The 18,614-nt window shown below is 44.0% G+C and overlaps 1 protein-coding gene across 2 annotated transcripts in view; it reads left to right on the top strand.

The window, feature by feature from the left end:
• Nucleotides 1-18,614, top strand: part of LOC106600659 (acid-sensing ion channel 2) — a 418,168-nt gene that overhangs the window by 249,404 nt on the left and 150,150 nt on the right. The window contains exon 1 of one of the 2 annotated variants that reach the window (XM_045715388.2): nt 2,330-4,959. The exons of the other annotated variant lie outside the window; for it this stretch is intronic. Within the exon in view, the coding sequence (XP_045571344.2) occupies nt 4,267-4,959 (693 nt within the window). The 5' untranslated portion in view covers nt 2,330-4,266. Of the gene's footprint in view, nt 1-2,329; nt 4,960-18,614 lie in introns of those variants that run through there. 2 annotated transcript variants of the gene reach the window in all.

An 18,614-nucleotide genomic window follows, 5' to 3' on the forward strand; every position in this document is an offset into this window, starting at 1 on the left:
GTAGTCAGTGATATATCTCTGATTAATCTCTGACTCCCCTGATGTTGTGGAGGCTGGTTAATTGGATATTTATGTTAAACCTTTGAGCTGTTCTCCTCTATACTGACGCTAGCTCGGCTACCCTGAATAACACTCCTTATCTAATTATGCTGCTGCTGGATGGATTCAGACAGTCTAAAGGACTGGCTCTGCAGTCCTTTAGGCTGCATGGCGGTGCATTAGAAGAAACGGGTGCATGTTCATGATATGTGTGTGTTCCTATGAGTTAGATATGCATTATACATTATTTTACATCTTCAATGTGTTTACAGTTTTCCTTTTACATGATTGTTAATTGTGGTTTTGAAAGTGTGTGTGTGTGTGTGTGTGTGTGTGTGTGTGTGTGTGTGTGTGTGTGTGTGTGTGTGTGTGTGTGTGTGTGTGTGTCTGTGTGATCCTCTATGTGAAGTGTTTCTCTAGGCGTGTCTGTGCGTGTGCGCGCGTGTGTGTGTGCGTGTGTGCGCGTGTGCGCGCGTGTGTGTGTGTGTGCGTGGTCCTCTATGTGAAGGGTTTCTCTAGCCGTGTGGGCGTGTGTTTGTGTGTGTGCGTGGTTCTCTATGTGAAGGGTTTCTCTAGCCGTGTGGGAGTGTGTTTGTGTGTGTGTGTGCGTCTGTGTGTGTGTGTGTGTGTGTGTGGTCCTCTATGTGAAGGGTTTCTCTAGGCGTATGTGTGGGCTGGGTGTGTATATGACCCCTCAGTGTAGGAGCTTTTTATCACATGGAGCTGTCAGAAAGCATTGTGTTACAGCACATACAAGTCACAGACAGAACTGCAAGTCGGCCGTGGTGTGCCAAGCCAACGCAATGAGATATAATGCTGCACATTAGACATTTTCTCTTTCTCTGTTGCTGTTTGTGTTTCCATACCAGCTACACAATTCACTTAGCCCCAGTGAGTCATACAAGTTAAGCACAAATAGTTGTTATTCAGCTCGATAATGACTTAGTCATAGGGGCCACACAGAGGGCAGATTCTACTGTACTTATAGGGTTTGTCCCAAATGGCATCCTATTCTCTATAAAGTGCACTACTTTTGACCAGGACCCATAGAAAATAGGGTGCCATTTGAGACATAGTCTCTGCTGTTTTTCTGAGCTGGGCTCCTATTCAACTCTCTCCTCTCTGTTAGCTGAGAAGAGCTAGGAGCAACTCAAGTTAAAAAAGTGAAAAATAGTCCTCTCACATGGAGGGAGAAAAACCTTGACTTTGCCATTAGCACAGGAAGACTGGTGGATGCTCTGTCAAAAGCATTTCGGAGAATTCTTCCTCATCTTAAATGCAAATGAAGCAATTTTACAAACCGAGATATTCAAACATTAATGTGTCTGAGATTACAGTTTCATTAGGGATTTTATTTGTCCCAACAAGAGATATGTGTAACCATAAACTGTTCCTCCTAAATAACCAATATCGTTATTGTATATATTATCTACATATATTATTATATATCTTTTTCAAAAGTTAAGAGGTACCAAATGACTGTGTTGTTATGATGACGTTATAACTGCCACAGGCCAACTGGGCAGTACTGAGTGGACTGAGGGGCCCAGGAGCTGTCTGAGGGGCCCAGTCAAATCACCTACTGGGTCAGACATGCAGGTGCAGCACTTTCTGTTGACCTATTATGATGATACTTCCTCTTTTGTACTACACTCATGTCTCACTGTCTCATGCATTGTTTATTTGCCTCTTTTTATTTGGAATTGTGCTTCCAGTACTATGACCCCTGCAGTTCTCTAACACTCCAACACTCTCCATACTTATCAGAAGGGATGTAGTATCTACACTACTGCTCATTTCGTTGTATTGCACACAGTACATGTGTGTGGCGTCTTTGTGAATAAAAACGTCCACTATGTGAACGTGTGCGGATGTAAATGGGATGTAAATGTTAGGGGAAGGATAGTGGTCCCCCATGCGATTTCACTGGAGAGCACAGCTGAGCCAATGCTGTTAGGAGACATGACAAGTCAAAGTTGTCATGAGAGTTAGTTGGCGACGACAAGCCATATGTACAGGGTTGGCTGCAAACCAAGCGTGAAGCTCTGCTAGCTAAGACGACCACCGAACTATTGAATGTTGTACTTAGGTGTTACTCTTGTTTGTCTTGTCATCTTTAATTCAATCACATCCTTCCCTCGATCAGCCTAATGTCTTGCTATTTTCTGGATTTTGTCTACCCCCTATGTTGACAACATAATTCAAGATAATTTATGTTACACAAACAGGCTGGAAATTAAACTAAAAGCCCAGTCCTTTTCCCACATTCTGTAGGGCTGTTTTGTGTTTATTTGACAAAGGGAAAGAGAATACAGAGAGAGAGAGGGGACTAGGTTGAAAGAGGGTAAAGCAGCCAAAGCAATAATTCAGTATGATGCTGTTTGTCTCAGTCTCCCTCTCTGAGTGCACACACACTACCTGCTCCCCCATTCTGCTCCTGTTGTGTAAGTCGTGGCAGCAGCCGACAAACAGAGTGGGAGGAGAGAGAGACAGACAGACAGACAGACAGACAGACAGACAGAGCGACAGAGCGACAGAGAGAGTGAGACAGACAGACAGACAGACAGAGAGAGAGAGAGAGAGAGCGCTGGCGTTCGCAGACAGACACTCATCGCTCGCTCTCTCACTGGCTGGGTGGACAGAGCTGTGGCGCAGGAGGAGAGGAGCACATTGAGGACACGCTGCTCGGTGAGAGAGAGGTGACCAGAGGAACAGCCTGTCTGCCCAGGAGGAAGAGAATACTGAAAATAACAGGGCAATATCCAAAGGAGGAGAAGAGAGAGAGAGAGAAAGAGAGAGAGAGAGAGAGAGAGAGAGAGAGAGAGAGAGAAAGCACACATCGACTTCATGGGAGGAGGAGGAGCCCGGTTGGGGGTGGAGCTGAGAAGGATTGACGGACATCGGCACAAGAGGAGGAGGAGCGTGAGGGCAAGTTGATGAATTTGATTTGGAGAGACAAGTATTTTTAGAAAAGGAAGAAAAACAAGAGCAGCGTTACGATTGGAAATGCCACAGTTCTGAGGGAGAGAAACAGAGAGTGAAAGAAAACTGGAGCGAGAGAACGAGGGAGAGAGTGATACCAGGATCTGAGCGTGACTGAACAGATTTTCTATCGACTCTGGTCAGGTCTCCCACAGGGAAACGCAGTGTGTGTGCATGTGCTCCTCTCTCAGTGTGAATGAGTGTTTGCGTGCGTCTGGGACTGAGAAGCGTGTTTGCTCCTCGCACAAGACGGGCTGGCCATACGTGGTCACCCTCAGGACACAACACCTGCTCCTCCAGTCAAGAGAGGAGGAGAAGAGAAAGGAGAACAGAGGGAGGGAATAGGGAGGGAGTGAAAGAGTGACAGATGGGAAGAGGGGAAGGCTGGAGATCAAGAAGATAAAAGTGAGCTCACAAAAAGAACCGGAGAAGAAATTAGCGAGGTAGACTCACAAAGGCAATTAGTGATGCGCGGCTGCTCGTTTTAGCGGTGCCATGTAAACAAGTCCAGCCTCTGGCCGTGGTGGTGTTGGAGGGTTAGCAGGTTGAACGAGGCTGAGCATCACTGATCGAAGTGGAACGACGGCAAAGTCCCAACAGACAGCAGCCTCGGTTGGCAGAGAGAGGAGCGAGGACAGAGCAGAGCAGAGGGAACCGGCATGACGAGCCTCTCTCTGACAGACGGCACCAGATAGAACCACAACAGACTCACCGCTCTCTTCTTTTACCTTCCGTTCTTTCATTTTGTCTGTGCTTCTCAGCTCATCTTGCCTCTCTCCTCTAGCACTCACTCCACCCCCTCTCTTATACCCTCGCTATCCTTTTCCCTCTCTCTCCCTCTCACTCTCTAGCTCTCTCTCTCTCTCTCTCTGTCTCTTCCTCTCTCGCTCTCTGTTACACTAACTGGTGCGGATGCTGTAGTCGCTCATGTAGAAGCTGCATCGCTTGGTGCATATTTTCATGGGTGAATGTATCTTTTACTGCTGAGTTGGATGAGTGGAGTACTTTCAGGCCAAGGGAAGCAGAATGACTGAGAGGGAGAAGCCCAACAAGTAGCTAAAGAGTAAAACAGGACACCAACAACAACAAACAACAGACACTGTGACAGAGAGAGAGTTAGTACGTGTGTGTGTGAGTGAGGTTGTGTGTGAGGAGCTTGTACAGATTGTGTGTAACAGCAGAGTCAGATAAGCACAAATCCAGGTGTGGATTACATCGGTGGGGATATCGGTGCCCTGGAGCTCCATGTGGGGCCCAGCCCCTGAGGCCTGGCTGGGAGATGAAGCCTTTCTCTCGGCACTAGGAGCTGTGTGGGCAGCCATGGCTCTGGAGGGGCGATGTCTCCAGCGGGGATCCCCAGCCGTGGTGAGGAGAGGCCGCCGGCGCCTCCCTGCAAGGCCAGGCCTGTCCTCAATCACCTCCACCCTGCTGGCTGAGACACGTCTGCACGGCCTCAGGCATGTGTGTGTCCCCGGTGGCTCCATAGGCCGTCGGGCCTTCTGGCTGCTGGCCCTGTGCACCTCATTGGGCCTGCTCCTGTCCTGGTCCTCCAACCGCCTGCTCCACTGGCTCTCCTTCCCCACCTACACACGGATCCACACAGAGTGGGCCAAGGAGATGGCCTTCCCCACAGTCACTATCTGCAACAACAACCCAATCCGCCTCTACAAGCTCACCAAAAGTGACCTGTACTTTGCTGGCCACTGGCTGGGCCTACTGCTGGCCAACCGGACGGTGAGACCCATGGTGCTGGATTTGCTGCAGGAGGACAGCCAGGCCTGGTTCAGCAAACTGTCTGACTTCAGGCTGTTCCTGCCCCCCAGAAACTTTGAGGGAAGCAACCTGGAGTTTATGGACCGGCTGAGCCACCAGCTGGAGGACATGCTTCTCTCCTGCAAGTACCGAGGAGAACCGTGCGGTCCCCAGAACTTCACCTCTGTAAGTCTCAGCACAGCTCCCTCTTAAATCACTTCTTCATTGACAGTTTAGCTCTGTGTGGTGGTTGAACCTCCCAGACTGTTCATCTGATTTCACCTGTTGTCTCTCCTCTTTTCATGGAGTTTCATCTCTTTCCTTGAAGTTCACAGTAGTTAACAGCAGGGTTTGGAATCCCAAAAAATGTCCAATCGTTTTGTTCTGAACAGAACCATTATTTGTTTTGTTTCGAAACTGATCAGAACTTTTGCAGGTCGGAAAAGTGGAACGAAAATGAAAAAAAAAGTACCAGTTTATATCGTTCCTTTCTGTTCCTTTTTAAATGTCTGAAGTAATTGTTTTTTATTACATTAGCTCTGCATTACATTTCTTTACCAATCAGTGAGGATAAGGCAGCTTGCAATGGAGCGGGCAAGCTGTATTTGGTTTATGGAGCGGGCAAGCTGTATTTGTTTTAGCCTAGGCAGACGATGGTAGAGTTCTCATTGGGGCTGAACATTTTAGCCCGGTCCGACCCAAGCCTGATGAGCTGAAGCCCGAGCCCAGGCCTAGTCCGACATCACATAAATCTAATGAACCCGAAACCGAAACGATGCCTGATTTCTAGAAAACGGACTCACCTTTCCCTAGACCATATTGCTCTTTTGTTCAAGTTAAGCAGTAGGCTATTCATTTACACTGGTTTTTACAACAACGTGGCAGAGATGGAAGCGAGCAGAGTGAGGAGAGAGTGAAAAGCCTTTGCCTTGTCTAAGAGAAGTGATGTGAGAGGGGAAAACCCAACTTGAATATAATCAACAACTGTTGTATGTGGATCTCAGGGTTTATACAGTAAGACATCCATACTGTTGTCTGTGGATCTCAGGGTTTATACAGTAAGACATCCATACTGTTGTATGTGTATCTCAGGGTTTATACAGTAAGACATCCATACTGTTGTATGTGGATCTCAGGGTTTATACACTAAGACATCCATACTGTTGCCTGTTTTGAAGTATGTGTTTGGTTCCTTGAGCTAATTGTTTTTGTTAGAACAGATTATCTGGGATTTCTTATAATTTATTCAGCATTGTTTACACTGTTCCAAACAGTCAGAAAACAAATATTTGAATAAAAGCCTACCTTTACACACATTGGTCACACAGCGCTCAATCCTCTCCTCCTTCTTGATCTCTTTCTTCTTTTTTGTTGTTGTTATTATTATCATAATTATAAAAGTAACTAAGCTAATATCATCAGCAGTAGGCTTAGTTTAAAAAAAAATAACAAAGGCAGCCTTGAATAATTAAACAAATTAATCACAACATGTCAGCAATTGTGTTTAATCTTTGTAGGCAAAAAAATGCATTTCTTCGTTAGAACAGACTCTCGAGGATTTCTTATTTGTTAGGTGTTGTTTACACTGTTCCAGTGTAAACAACACTTCATTTCAATATTCAAGACTCCATGTCTAGCACCTGTTTGGCAGTGGCACACAGCGCTTGGCTTACCCACCTTCTTCTGTTTATTCTTAGGATTATTATTATTATGCAGTAATATAGTAGCCCATATAAGTAAGAGTCAGTCATGACTTTAAATACAATCAAGCTTTTTTATTTAGAAAATAAAATAACACATGAAATGTTCTGCCAGTTAGGCCATGGCCTAAGCATTAAGGAAACAGAACAGAACACAACAAAATAACACATCTATTAAACAACATTGGACCCATGGATTCTTGAATATTGAAATACTAAATAAATGTTCTGGATATTATTAGCTGTAAGCCAGCCTATGTCCTAACGGGTACATGCATGTGTCACGTGAACAGAGCATGGCAGGGAAGGCACATTTAGCAAATAGGGAATATTTTTGCATTCTCAACAAATTAGGTAACATAACTTTTTAGTCAGAGAAACAACAAGAAACTAGTGAATTACTGTAGTTAGATTGCAGCTTCAGCACCTCGGACAGCGCAATACACATGGCAGCCCGTGGCTGCTCCTGCAGCTGACAGGGAGGAGAGAGAGACAAGGGTTCATTCAGGCTGAAATTGAGAACTCTAGTGCATGGGCGCTATCAGCTGACTAAGCTATAGTTGTTTACGTGAGCGATGGACAGACAAGTGTAGGGTGCGAGATGCGACTGAAATTTTGTAGGTGGGGGGGGAGAGTGAGAGAGGGTGGAGGAGGAGGCTTGAAGCGCTGGGCATAGTTATGACATGCGTTATCTGAATTAGGCCCACAGAATTATACCTACGGAGGAGCGGCTTCTATGGAGGAAATTTAAATGTCTTTGAACTTCCGAGAGTTGTCTTAAAGTTGAACCAGAGCTAGCTAGCTAACTAACAAGCTTTGTGTACAGAGCCGCATCAGAATTAAAAACACAGCCTAGCTTTTTGTAGTTATTTATCCAATGTGAAACGTGATAACTATAGTATCCGTAACTAGCATTGAAAAAGTGAATCCATTCTTCTGTAATTAAATATCTCTCGCTAATTTCTGAACGCTTGTAACGTCAGTAGGGTACAGCAGCCAAAGCTTTGAAGGGGGAATGGCATGTTGCCTACACACACATACACTGGGAAAGATTTTCAGCTGGCAGGCAGACACTGGAATACGTTTCTGAGTGACAGAGTGAGGGCTTTGCATTGGCGCCTTTCTGTAAAACTATGTTATTATTTATTTAAAAAGAAAATATTTCACCTTTTTTAACCAGGCTCTCATTTACAACTGCGACCTGGCCAAGATAAAGCAAAGCAGTGCAACAACAAACAACAACACAGAGTTACACATGGAATAAACAAATATGCAGTCAATAATACAATTGAAAAAGTCTATATACAGTGTGTGCAAATGAGGTAGGATAAGGGAGGTAAGGCAATGAATAGGCCATAGTGTCACGTCCTGACCAGTATAAGGCGTTATTTGTTATTGTAGTTTGGTCAGGACGTGGCAGGGGTGTGTTTGTCTTGTGTTGTCAGGGTTTTTGGGTTATGTTCTATGTATTGTATTTCGATGTTCTATTTTCTAGTTTTTCTATTTCTATGTCTAGTTTATTGTTTTGACCTTCAATTGGAGGCAGCTGTTCCTCGTTGCCTCTAATTGAAGGTCCTATTTAGTAGGGGTGTTTTTCTATGGGTTTTGTGGGTAGTTGTTTCTTGTTTAGCTGTGTGCCTGACAAGACTGTTTTCGTCGTTCTTTTTGTTCGTGTGTTTTTTTGTTTCGTTTCTTCAAATGAAGGAGATAATGAGCATTCACATTCCCACTGCGTTTTGGTCCAATTCATACGACGCCCGTGACACATAGTGGCTAAATAATTACAATATAGCAATTAAACACTGGAGTGATAAATGTGCAGAAGATGAGTGTGCAAGTAGAGATACTGGGGTGCAAAGGAGCAAAATAAATAAAATAAATAACAGTATGGGGATGCGGTAGTTGGATGGGCTATTTACAGATGGGCTTTGTACAGGTGCAGTGATCTGTGAGCTGCTCTGACAGCTGGTGCTTATAGCAAGTGAGGGAGATATGAGTCTCCAGCTTCAGTGATTTTTGCAATTCGTTCCTGTCATTGGCAGCAGAGAACTGGAAGGAAAGGTGGCCGAAGGAGGAATTGGCTTTGGGGGTGACCAGTGAAATATACCTGCTGGAGTGCGTGCTACGGGTGGGGGCTGCTATGGTGAACAGTGAGCTGAGATAAGGCGGGGCTTTACCTATCAAAGACTTATAGATAACCTAGAGCCAGTGAGTTTGGCGACGAATATGAAGCAAGGGCCAGCCAATGAGAGCATACAGGTCACAGTGGTGGGTAGTACAGTGGGGGAAAAAAGTATTTGATCCCCTACTGATTTTGTACGTTTGCCCACTGACAAAGAAAGGATCAGTCTATAATTTTAATGGTAGGTTTATTTGAACAGTGAGAGACAGAATAACAACAAAAATATCCAGGAAAACGCATGTCAGAAATGTTATAAATTGATTTGCATTTCAATGAGGGAAATAAGTATTTGACCCCCTCTCAATCAGAAAGATTTCTGGCTCCCAGGTGTCTTTTATATAGGTAACGAGCTGAAATTAGGAGCACACTCTTAAAGGGAGTGCTCCTAACCGCAGCTTGTAACCTGTAAAAAAGACACCTGTCCACAGAAGCAATCAATCAATCAGATTCCAAACTCTCCACCATGGCCAAGACCAAAGAGCTCTCCAAGGATGTCAGGGACAAGATTGTAGACCTACACAAGGCTGGAATGGGCTACAAGACCATCGCCAAGCAGCTTGGTGAGAAGGTGACAACATTTGGTGCGATTATTCGCAAATGGAAGAAACACAAAAGAACTGTCAATCTCCCTCGGCCTGGGGCTCCATGCAAGATCTCACCTCGTGGAGTTGCAATGATCATGAGAACGGTGAGGAATCAGCCCAGAACTACACGGGAGGATTTTGTCAATGATCTCAAGGCAGCTGGGACCATTGTAACCAAGAAAACAATTGGTAACACACTACGCCGTGAAGGACTGAAATCCTGCAGCGCCCGCAAGGTCCCCCTGCTCAAGAATACATATACATGCCCATCTGAAGTTTGCCAATGAACATCTGAATGACTCAGAGGACAACTGGTGAAAGTGTTGTGGTCAGATGAGACCAAAATGGAGCTCTTTGACATCAACTCAAGTCACCTTGTTTGGAGGAGGAGGAATGCTGCCTATGACCCCAAGAACACCATCTCCACCGTCAAACATGGAGGTGTAAACATTATGCTTTGGGGATAATTTTCTGCTAAGGGGACAGGACAACTCACCACATCAAAAGGACGATGGACCGTTAAATCTTGGGTGAGAACCTCCTTCCCTCAGCCAGGGCATTGAAAATGGGTCGTGGATGGGTATTCCAGCATAACAATGACCCAAAACACACGGCCAAGGCAACAAAGGAGTGGCTCAAGAAGAAGCACATTAAGGTCCTGGAGTGGCCTAGCCAGTCTCCAGACCTTAATCCCATAGAAAATCTGTGGAGGGAGCTGAAGGTTCGAGTTGCCAAACGTCAGCCTCGAAACCTTAATGACTTGGAGAAGATCTGCAAAGAGGAGTGGGACAAAATCCCTCCTGAGATGTGTGCAAACCTGGTGGCCAACTACAAGAAACGTCTGACCTCTGTGATTGCCAACAAGGGTTTTGCCACCAAGTACTAAGTCATGTTTTGCAGAGGGGTCAAATACTTATTTCCCTCATTAAAATGCAAATCATTTTATAACATTTCTGACATGCGTGTTTCTGGATATTTTTGTTGTTATTCTGTCTCTCACTGTTCAAATAAACCTACTATTAAAATTATAGACTGATCATTTCTTTGTAAGTGGGCAAATGTACAAAATCAGCAGGGGATCAAATACTTTTTTCCCCCACTGTATATGAGGCTTTAGTGACGAAACGGATGGCACTGTGATAGACTGCATCCAATTTGCTGAGTAGAGTGTTGGAGGCTATTTTGTGAATGACATCGCCGAAGTCAAGGATTGGTAGGATAGTCAGCTTTACGAGGGTATGTTTGGCAGCATGAGTGAAGGATGCTTCGTTGTGAAATAGGAAGCCGATTCTAGATTTAATTTTGGATTGGAGATGCTTAATGTGATGTAATGTAATTAACCCGTTACAATGCTTTTAAAATAACGGTTATTTTCCGGAACAGTATAGATCACTTCTTTCCCGGTTCTGATTCTGTTCCTCAAAAAAACAAACAAAAAAAACAAACAATAATAATCTGGTTTTAGGTTCAGGGAGGTTTTCGGTTCTATTCCCTGAACAGGTTTACAGTCACACCCTTTTACCGGTTGTTTGTCCTTAAACGCTGTCATGGAACTCTAGAACCAAGGTAGGCTATTATTATTATTATTATTATTTATCTATATTTATTTTCATCCCTATGTTTTGAGCTGCTGGATTTATCCATCTTGACTAGTTGTACTTAGTATTTGCTTTGTATATTATTTACTAACTGTTGAGGAAAAACTAATTCCAAGGATCAGGCAGAGCTCATTTTCCAGTTTATAAGAGTTTTATTCAAGCAATTGCCAGGAAGTTCCCTCTCAGGATAAAGCCAGAGTGTCACGTCCTGACCATAGAAAGATGTTATTTTCTATGGTAGAGTAGGTCAGGGCGTGACAGGGGGGTTATTTCTATGTTTTATATTTCTATGTTTAGGTTCTAGTTTGGTATTTCTATGTTGGGATTTTGTTTGGGATGCTCTCGAATTGGAGGCAGCTGGTCCTCGTTGTCTCTAATTGGAGATCATACTTAAGTAGGGGTTTTTCCACCTGGGTTTTGTGGGCGATTATCTTTGAGTTGTGTATGTGTTCATCTCTGCATCACGTTTTTTTTTCATTCAGTATATTTATGTATTGCATAGTTTCACAGTATAAATAAAATGTGAAACGACACACACGCTGTCACGTCCTGACCATAGTAAGTTGTTATTTTCTATGGTAGAGTAGGTCAGGGTGTGACAGGGGGTGTTTGTCTATGTTTTGTATTTCTATGTTCAGTTTCTAGTTTTGTATTTCTATGTTGGTTTTGTTTGGTATGATCTCCAATTAGAGGCAGCCGGTTGTCGTTGTCTCTAATTGGAGGTCATATTTAAGTTGATGTTTGTCCCACCTGTTTTTGTGGGTGATTATCTTTTGAGTAGTGTTTATTTCTCTCTGCATCACAGTTTGTTGTTTTTGTTATTCAAGTTATTGGTGTTTTGCAACATTTCACGGGATAAAGAAATATGTGGAACTACAACCATGCTGCACTTTGGTCCGATCCTTTAGACAACCGTGACACACGCTGCACTTTGGTCCGCTCATTCCTACGACAGCCGTGACACAGAGAGTAACTTGATTATTTACAAATCACAGTCGTTACATACTTTATCTACACAAAGAGCTGTTTACCCCTCCTAGAGGGAGGTAAGCTTACAAAAGAGATAAGGGGTAATTAGCTCTACACCCTTAATGCATTAAAACAAATAAAAGCAGGTTCTAACCAGTTCTCACAGATTATGTGTCAAAGATAGGGGAGTGATTCGATCTTTAGAACCTACAAAGACAGAACAAGAATCAGCCTGGTTAGGCATATAGGGCCCCATAGATAAGGGCCAATAACAAATCCCTCCTTTGTGGGGTGTATGAAAAGGTTACTGGACAACAGGGATAATTCCCAGTGAAAAACACTATTAAGTTCAAGCATTTTCATAGAATTTAGACTGTAACAAGACCATTTTGCCCCCACATAACTGTTACCCAGTATTCGCTTTGTACAATATTTACTTATACTGAGCAAAAATATAAATGCAACATGCAACAATTTCAACGATTTTACTGAGCTACATTTCATACTGCATAAGGAAATCAGTCAATTGAAATTAATTAATTAGACCCTAATCTATGGATTTCACAGGACTAGGTAGGGGCGCAACCATGGGTGGGCCAGGGAAGGCATAGGCCCACCCACTGGGGAGCCAGGCCTAGCCAATCAGAATTAGATTTTCCCAACAAAGGGGCTTTATTACAGACATACTCCTCAGTTTCATCAGCTGTTGGGGCGGCTGGTCTCAGACGATCACGCAAGGGGAAAAAGCCGGATGTGAAGATCCTGGGCTGGCGTGGTTACACGTGGTCTGCGGTTGTGAGGCCGGTTGGACGTACTGTACTGCCAAATTCTCTAAAACGATGTTGAAGGCGGCTTATGGTAGACATTAACATTAAATTACCTGGCAACAGCTCTGATGGACATTCATGCAGTCAGCATGTCAATTGCACGCTCCCTCAAAACTTGAGATGTCTGTGGCATTTTGTTGTGTGACAAAACTGCACATCTTAGAGTGGCCTTTTATTGTCCCCAGCACAAGGTGCACCTGTGTAATGATCATGCTGTTTAGTCTGCTTCTTGATATGCCACACCTGTCAGGTGGATGGATTATCTTGACAAAGGATAAATGCTCACTAACAGGGATGTAAACAAATTTGTGCACAACATTTAAGATAATTTTTTGTTGTTGTTCATATGGAACATTTCTGGGATCTTTTATTTCTGCTCATGAAACATGGGACCAACACTTTACATGTTGCGTTTATATTTTTGTTCAGTATAGTATTTGCTCTGTTTACTGTAGTTTCTTCCATGTTCGTTAGGGCCTGTTCGTGGTTCTGTTGATTAGAGTTGGGCATTGCTGTTGTAACGAGTGTCGTAATGATTGGACCAAGGTGCAGCGGGAACGTGTATACTCATCTTCTTTAATGTGTTAAAGAAGGAAAAAAAAAAACACGTATACAAACACAACGAACGACACTAACATTCCTGTCATGTGCTCAGACACTTAACAAGGAAACAACTACCCACAAATCCCATGACAAAAACACCACTCTTAAGTAAGACCTTCAATTAGAAGCAATTAAGAGCAGCTGCTTCCAATTGAAGGTCAACCCCATGAACTAAACATAGAAATAGAAAAACTAAACTAGAACATAGAAATATACTAACATAGAACATTAACCAAAACCCCGGAACACTCTAAACAAAGACCCCTCTACATAAACACATAGCTCAACAAACCCCGAACCACATAAAACAAACACCCCCTGCCACGTCCTGACCAAACTATAATAACAAATAACCCCTTTACTGGTCAGAACGTGACAGCTGTTTAGCCATGTGGTGGCCTTGGTCTGGGAGCCTTTTCATATCACAAGGAACAGTCTCTATTGCCAGCCCCATGAGAACTGTACTGCCTGATTTCTCTCTGTCTCTCTCTCTCTCTCTCTCTCTTTCCATGTGTGTGTGTTTGTGCTTCTCATGGTGCTGTGACAGTGACAGATGTTTTCTCTGAGGTGACACAAATACTGAAACACTCTTTGAAATGTTATTTTTGCATTTCATTTTTCTCTTCTTATCTCCCTCTATTGGCCCTAGAGCCTGTAAAACTCAATGGAGAGCAGAAAGGGAGTGTCAAATGAAGGTGATGCGTGCAGTACTGTGTTTGTGAAGACAGAGTGTGTGTCCATGTGTTTATGTGGGACTACTGCTACAGTCCTCACTGATGTGTCAATCATTATAGCACAAGTTGTATGATCTCAGCCACTCTCACTTCACTTTACATGTTGAGCAGCAGTGCATTAAAACCCACTAACAGAGCAATATTAACCTCCACCCCTTCAATAAATACAGTTGAACGAGTGCAAAGCAGTGGTCTCACTCTTCATACTCCTTTATGGCCCCATTGAGATGGTCAGCCTTGTGTCCATGGCTTCATAGAGATGGATGACTTTCATTAAGTTTAAACACAGTGTCCGATTAGCGCTAGCGCTGTAATGATCCTGTTATCAATCCTCTGTATCGGCGGCCTCCCTGTCCAGAACAGGACGAGGAGCAGAGCAGCACGCCGTCAAACAATGTGGTACTTAATCAGAAACATGCCCTCAGGCCAAGTCCCTGTAATAATGTTTCAAACCAATCTCAGTCATCTGGAGTGAGATGCTCATCCTGATTGCAACACAGACATCAATTTATTTAGGATTCTCACCACGGTGGCTCCTGAAGTTCTGTGGCTGAGTAATCTATACAGGGTATAGACAGGGTGGCGGACAGGGTGTTGTCGTGTCTTTGGGGTACCATTAAACGGAAGACATGTTTATCAATTAACTCTCTGTAATTATTATCACGCGATTAAACTGATTAATCGTTTAACTATAATTAACTAGGAGATCGGGGCACCAAGGAAAATATTCAGATTACAAAGTTATAATTTTCCTAATATAACTTTCCTATATTATAACATTATATATAGCTCAGAGTTCAACACCATAGTGCCCTCCAAGCTCATCACTAAGCTCAGGAACCTGGGACTGAACACCTCCCTTTTCAACTGGATCCTGGACTTCCTGACGGGCCGCCACCAGATGGTTAGGGTAGGCAACAACACATCTGCCACGCTGACCCTCAACACAGGGGCCCCTCATGGGTGCGTGCTCAGTCCCCTCCTGTAATCCCTGTTCACCCAGGACTGCATGGCCGCACATGACTCCAACACCATCGTTAAGTTTGCCGACAACGTGACGGTGGTAGGCTTGATCACCGACGACAATGAGACAGCCTATAGGGAGGAGGTCAGAGACTTGGCAGTGTAGTGCCAGGACAACAACCTCTCCCTCAACGTCAGCAAGATAAAGGAGCTTATCATGGACTACAGGAAACAGAGTGCCGATACGCCCCCATTCACGTCGACGGGGCTGTAGTAGGTCGGGTCGAGACCTTCAAGTTCTTCAGTGTCCACATCACTAAGGACCAATCATGGTCCAAACACACCAACACAATCGTAAAGAGGGCACGACATCGCCCCTGTCCCCGTCCCCCCGTCAGGAGGCTGAAAAGATTTGGCATGGGCCCACAGATCCTCAGAAAGTTCTACAGCTGCACCACTGAGAGCATCTTGACTAGCTACATCACCGCTTGGTATGGGAACTGCTCGGCATCCGACCGCAAGGGGCTACAGAGGGTAGTGAGTACGGCCCAGTACATCACTGGGGCCAAACTCCCTGCTATTCAGGACTTTTATACCAGGCGGTGTCAGAGGAAGGCCCTAAAAATACTCCAGCCACCCAAGTCATAGACTCTTCTCTCTGCTGCCACATGGCAAGTGGTACCAGAGTGCCAAGTCTGTGACCAAAAGGCACCTGAACAGCTTCTAGCCATAAGACTGATGAAAAGTTAATCAAATGGCTACCAGGACTATTTACATTGACCCTTTATTATTATTTATTTATCTTAGTTGTTTTGCACTGACTCCCTTGCACTGGCTGTATGCACACTCACTAAACTACACCCACACACTCACACTACATACGCTCACACACACAAAACACACATACACACATGCATATTGATGCCATACACACACACTCACAGATTGACACTTTCACACACTCTGCTGCTACTCTGTTTATGGTATATCCTGATTGCCTAGTCACTTTTACCCCTACCCACATGTACATACTGTATTACCTCAACTACCTCGTACCCCTGCACATTAACTCGGTACTGGTACTCCTTGTATATAGCCTCGTTATTGTTTTTATTGTGTTACTATTTACTTTTTTATTTAGCAAATATGTGTCTTACTTTTTAACTCTACACTGTAAAGTAAGCATTTCACTGTAAAGTCTACACCTGTTGTATTTGGCACATGTGACAAATTACATTTGATTTTGATTTGAAGTGTTCTTTCTCTGCTTCGCTTGCTTAACTCAAACAAACACTGGAGTCTCTTTGTGCGAGACATGCTCATTAGAGCTGAGCTGTACTCGTGGGCTGTACTGTAGCTCACAAAGGAGGGTGAATCGTAGAAAAAGTCTAAAGAAACTTGAAAAGTCAAGAAAACCATTTCTCTCTCACGCTCTCCCATCTCCCCCTCAGACACACATGCACACACACACTCCCATGCCCTGTTTTCCCCTTTTGTCCTTTCCTCCGTGAAGTTATTCCTTTCACCAAATGGTCCATTAGGGGAGCAGTTGTCATAGCCTGTGCGGTTTAGCTCTCTTCCCCTTTCCTGTCATGGCGTGTGATTGACATTAACAACAGGCTCACAGATTTGCTCATGTCGAGGGGCTGCCATTATGTGGTGGAGAGTCATTTGCTGGAGTTCCTTCACCTCACTCCCAGGCCTTTCTCAGGGGCTCATCTATCAAGAAGAAACAATGGCCGATGGGAGAGAGAAGCCATTCATCTCCATTAGATAGTCATTTCAATCAGGGAGTGGCACTGATATTAATAAGGAGGGAAGAGTAGTTTCCACAGAGCTGCAGGTTTACTTCACTCTCATCAAGGCCATTTTCTCAATTAAAGCATGCATTGGTTTCTATGATGAATACAGAATGCTCGTCTGATCATCTCTGCAGTGTAAGTCGCTCTGGATAAGAGCGTCTGCTAAATGACTAAAATGTAATGTAAATGTAAATATATTATATTATAGTATAGGCCGATTATCTTCTGGTTTAAATGGTGTATTTTACCTCGCGTCCAGTCTCATTCCAAACGTCGTAAATTGTTGTATCTGCACGAACCCAGTCTTTACTAAAATCATCCATACATCAATTGTCTTAAAATCATTTATTTACTAAACTAAGTAATTCACAGAAAGTATACAAACAGTAATTATCGTCACAAAGAATTGGCAGAGTAATGTGCCCTAGTGGCTAACAGGCATGGCTGGTGTCTTGTTAACAATGGGTCATAAAAAGTTCAGCTGAGGAGACACACAGAGTTCATTAATATTAACAATTGACATGCTAATCCTTTGCACATGAACGCTCACTCATTTGGGAACAATTGCAATCAATATATATTTACGCTCAGTGTGTCGTCGGGATCCTTGTTGGAGCGTCATTCTGTTGGAGAGTTTTGTCCGCGTTCTCTCTCTCTCTCTCTCTCTCGGTTAGAATGTATCTTTCAAAGCGACATTCATTAATGTCGTCATAGAATAGATGTTTCGTCGGTCTTCGCGTTCAATGATATAATTTCTAGCTGCAGACTATTATTTAATATCAAAGACTTGTTCTTATTCTGTCGATATCAATAGTCTAAAAGGTAACCACGTGGTATAGTTCACTTTCAGTAGCGGATTGGATGGTCAAACCTATTGGCCAACTCGCAATGGAGTGGAGGCCTGGTCCGTTAGAAAGTAAATCAGGGTATGGTTTTATAGTGAACATAGAACAGGCTTGTCACATGACGCCTGGTCCTGTCTGTGTCCCTGGGGGCGTGCCGATGACTGAGTTAAGCTTGGTACAGAAATCCAATTCTATCACATTAACATCAGTACATAGCATCTCAATGTATTACAAATAGCTTTATCCTTATTAATACATTTTATACAACCATGTGGATGCAAGTCTCATCGCAGAGGCTATTATATAAACAGTTTTATGGTAATATGGCTATATTGTCTCTTCTGAGTATCACAAAATTGTACCAAGCGGACCAGTTCGTAGCTGGATTCTTCCCCAATCTTCTATACCTTCTCCAGAACACAAATGTCACTCGGTTCCCCAATTCTGTGAGTTGGAAGAATTTCCTGTGTCTCTCTATGGGCCATGTGGCCAGAGATTCTTCTCTGGAATTTTACCACTCCTTCACACGGGGACTGGGTGGGGGAAGGTAGGTTGGGGGATGGTGCAAGGGGGGAGGGGGTCAACTGTCCTCCCTGTACTCAAAGAGGCCAACGTCATGACAGTGTAGACAGCATATATAGACAGGGTGCAGACAGGGTGCAGACAGGATGTAGACAGGGAGTAGACAGTGCAGAAGACAGGGAGTAGATAGTGCAGACAGGGTGCAGACAGGGTGCAGACAGGGAGTAGACAGTGCAGACAGAGAGTAGACAGGGTGTTTTTTATTAATTTATTTTATTTAACCTTTATTTAACTAGGCAAGTCAGTTACCCCGGTCAACCCTAACACGGACAACGCTGGGCCAATTGTGTGCCGCCCTATTGGACTCACAATCACGGCCGGTTGTGATACAGCCTGGAATTGAACCAGGGTCTGTAGTGACGCCTCTAGCACTGAGATTCAGTGCCTTAGACCACAACGCCACTTGGGAGCCCTGCAGTAGAGAGGGTGTAGACATGGTATATAGACAGGGT

The sequence above is a fragment of the Salmo salar genome, chromosome 03, assembly GCF_965601325.2.
Source record: "Salmo salar chromosome 03, fSalSal1, whole genome shotgun sequence".
Lineage (NCBI taxonomy): Eukaryota > Metazoa > Chordata > Actinopteri > Salmoniformes > Salmonidae > Salmo > Salmo salar.